A 3,108-nucleotide genomic window follows, 5' to 3' on the forward strand; every position below is an offset into this window, starting at 1 on the left:
AAAAAAAAAAATTTTAATATGAATAACCCATTCAGATGTACTCTAATACATTCAACACATCGAGTATTTCAAGAAACATTAGATAATGTAATACTCAATGCTTAAAGTATACATGTCACTATATATTTTACTGTAAAATAAATCAACTTGTATTTTTTTAGACACTGGTGAACAAACAGTTTATATATCATTATTTGGGTCCCTTTAAATTCATTAGTCAGAAATTGAAAATAATTGAACTGGAAGTTGAATTGGAAATTTACTAAATTGCAATTCAAAGAAATAAAATACACAATAGAACAATTTTAACAGTCCAACACACGTGGCAAAATATCCTTTTTCAATAATCACTAATTATTATCTGTATAATCATTATCAATAACACAATTTTTTTGAAATTTGATTAATTAGGCCTATTTATTGCCTGATATGTACAATAGAAAAATAAAAATTTTCGAGATTTTAATGAAAAGACCTTTTTTTAATAGATTTACATTTTTTATACAGTAAAATACCATAACCACTACCACACTGTTTTCCACTAGCTCAAATCAAAATTAAATGAGAGGATTATAGCTAATTAAGGGGTTTTTGAAAATAAAAGTTAACTTGTAAAATTTTTATAAAACATACAAAAATAACAATTCTTTTGTGAAATATATTAAAATTATATGTCAATTAAATAAATTTTTTAATAGGTGCCATTTTAAACACTGATTATTAGAATTTATGATTCTGGAAATACCCCATATGTTTGTGTGTAAGATGTTTAAATAAATATGCATTTACATAAAATTTATATTTATAAAAATGTATATAAATCTAAAAGATCTAATAATAATAAAAATAATATTAAAAACTTACAGCAGTTATATAAACAAAAGGCTAAAGTCATGCAGTTTTGAATAAAAGATGGAAATGACAAAATGTTCATTTTTGAATAAATTTTTTTTTTCCAAGGACTCGTCATGTATGTTTTCCTTTACAGTTGTCACCCCGAGAGACAATTACCATCCAAAAAGTGCTAAAGTTTGTGAATGTGTATGTGAGAGGCAAACCTTGCGTGTTGAACATGTTGGCAGTAGGGTTATTGTACACAGCAGACTCTCCCAGCAGTGTGTTATAAGGATTAGTGCCATGAGGACGTAACAAAGCATTGGAGATGAGATGGTTAGCCATGGTACCTACAACACCCACAAACAGAGACAGAAAGAAAGGGAGAGAGGAAGAGAGACAGATATGGAGGCAGGAAGTTGAGAGAAAAAACAGAAGGAAGGAGCAACAAAGAGACAGAAAAAAGATGTACAATAAACAGTTAGAATGATTCAGGCAAACTTGTGTTTAAACAGCTTTAAACATCAGCAGTCGCAGTGGACAGGAATGTAAAACCTCCCATGTGGAGTGTAATGTCAGTACAGAGCTCAGCATAGATGATGTTTATGTTGGACAGATGTTGATGTTTGACATTTTGTCCTGCCAGTGTGACTTGATTGGGCGCTGGAAGACTTCTAAAAGCTCACATTCTTGTTTACACAGGACGGAGATGACAAAGGAGCTCGGAGGAGCAAATCATATTAGCGTTTTTGGACATAACAGAGGCAGGCAGGGTTTGAGAATGAGCAGGACATGAGCACATGCACAGATGTCTGATCCATTCGGACTCCAGGGTCACAAAGTCGGAGGGCTTTCCTGTTGCCTTCCAGATTCCTCTGCAGTTCCTTTTTTTTTTTTTGCTCTTTCTCAAGCACACACTCGTACTATTATCTATGAGCACTTTTGGCCTTGGGAACTCTGGTAAAACTCTTTTCACACTCCTACTAGTTTGTCATTTGTCTACTAACGTCCAACAGTGGACATACATGTGTCAAGAGAATACTGTAGTTTTTCTGAAAGTCCTGAACATTTACAAATGTGTATTGGGTAACACTTTAGTTTAGGGACCAGTTCTCACTATTAACTAGTTGATTATTAGCATGCATATTACTAGCTTATAGGCTGTTTATTAGTACTTATAAAGCACATATTAATGTCTTATTCTGCATGAGCATATTTTAGATCCCTTAATCTGACCCCATACCTAAATTTAACAACTACCTTACTAACTATTAATAAGCAGCTAATTAGGAGTTTATTAAGGCAAATACATAGTAAATAGTTAGTTAATGTGAATTGGACTTTAAAATAAAGTGTGACCGTGTATTGTTTAATAGCAATATCTGTGGTGTGAATAACTGATGGAAATGACATTTTCAACCTTTCTGCAATAAACCAGCTGACTCATTTCTTCTGATAAGATTTTATATATCCTAAACACACACACACACAAAGATTGTGTCTTTTTTTTTTTCAAAACAACAAAATGACAGCTTGACTGTAAACGACGCACACTAAAAGTACTTCATTGACTATTTTGTGTCCTTGGTTTATCTTTATACAATTCTTTGCTTAGATTTTCATAGTTTTTAAAATGCAGGGACTCATATTTTTATGGGATGTATCTAATACTAATTAATTGAGATTAAAAGTCTGGCTCAAGGACAAGGGTTAAAAATATATAAAATGTTATACTTTAAAGGCATTTAAATAGCAAAAATAAATATTAAAGGCCTGGTAAAAACCTTCATATAATAAAATAACAAAATGCTGAAATCTGTTTCAACTTTTTGTAATGTTAAAATGCTCCACTGAACAAATAAGTGCCCATAGTTGAAGAAACAATCTCTGTTTTTAAGGTACAATATTTTTCGGTTACACTTTTTTTTAAGGTGTCCTTGTTACAGTGTAATTTATGGAAGCCCGTTTCTGCCACTGAATAAAAAATAAAAAAAAGGTAATTGCGAGTTTATATCTCGCAATTCTGACTTTTTTTCTGAGAATTGCGTGATACAAACTTGCAATTCTGACTTTTTTTCTCGCAATTCTGACTTTTTTTCACAGAATTGTGAGATATAAACTCGCAATTACGAGTTATAAAGTCACAATTGTGAGATAAAAACTCGCAATTCTGACTTTTTTCTCGCAATTGCTAGTTTATATCTCGCAATTCTGACTTTTTTTCTGAGAATTGTGAGATATAAACTCGCAATTGCGAGAAAAAAGTCAGAATTG

General features: G+C 31.6%; 1 protein-coding gene across 1 annotated transcript in view; it reads right to left on the bottom strand.

The window, feature by feature from the left end:
- Positions 1-3,108, bottom strand: part of LOC107750472 (adhesion G protein-coupled receptor L3-like) — a 74,619-nt gene that overhangs the window by 3,657 nt on the left and 67,854 nt on the right. Inside the window, exon 18 of the mRNA XM_016565839.1 lies at positions 1,059-1,184. Coding sequence (XP_016421325.1) covers positions 1,059-1,184 — 126 coding nt within the window. The remainder of the gene's footprint in view (positions 1-1,058; positions 1,185-3,108) is intronic.

The sequence above is a fragment of the Sinocyclocheilus rhinocerous genome, unplaced genomic scaffold (genome assembly GCF_001515625.1).
Source record: "Sinocyclocheilus rhinocerous isolate Xijiao unplaced genomic scaffold, SAMN03320098_v1.1 scaffold1, whole genome shotgun sequence".
NCBI classification, from domain to species: Eukaryota; Metazoa; Chordata; class Actinopteri; order Cypriniformes; family Cyprinidae; genus Sinocyclocheilus; species Sinocyclocheilus rhinocerous.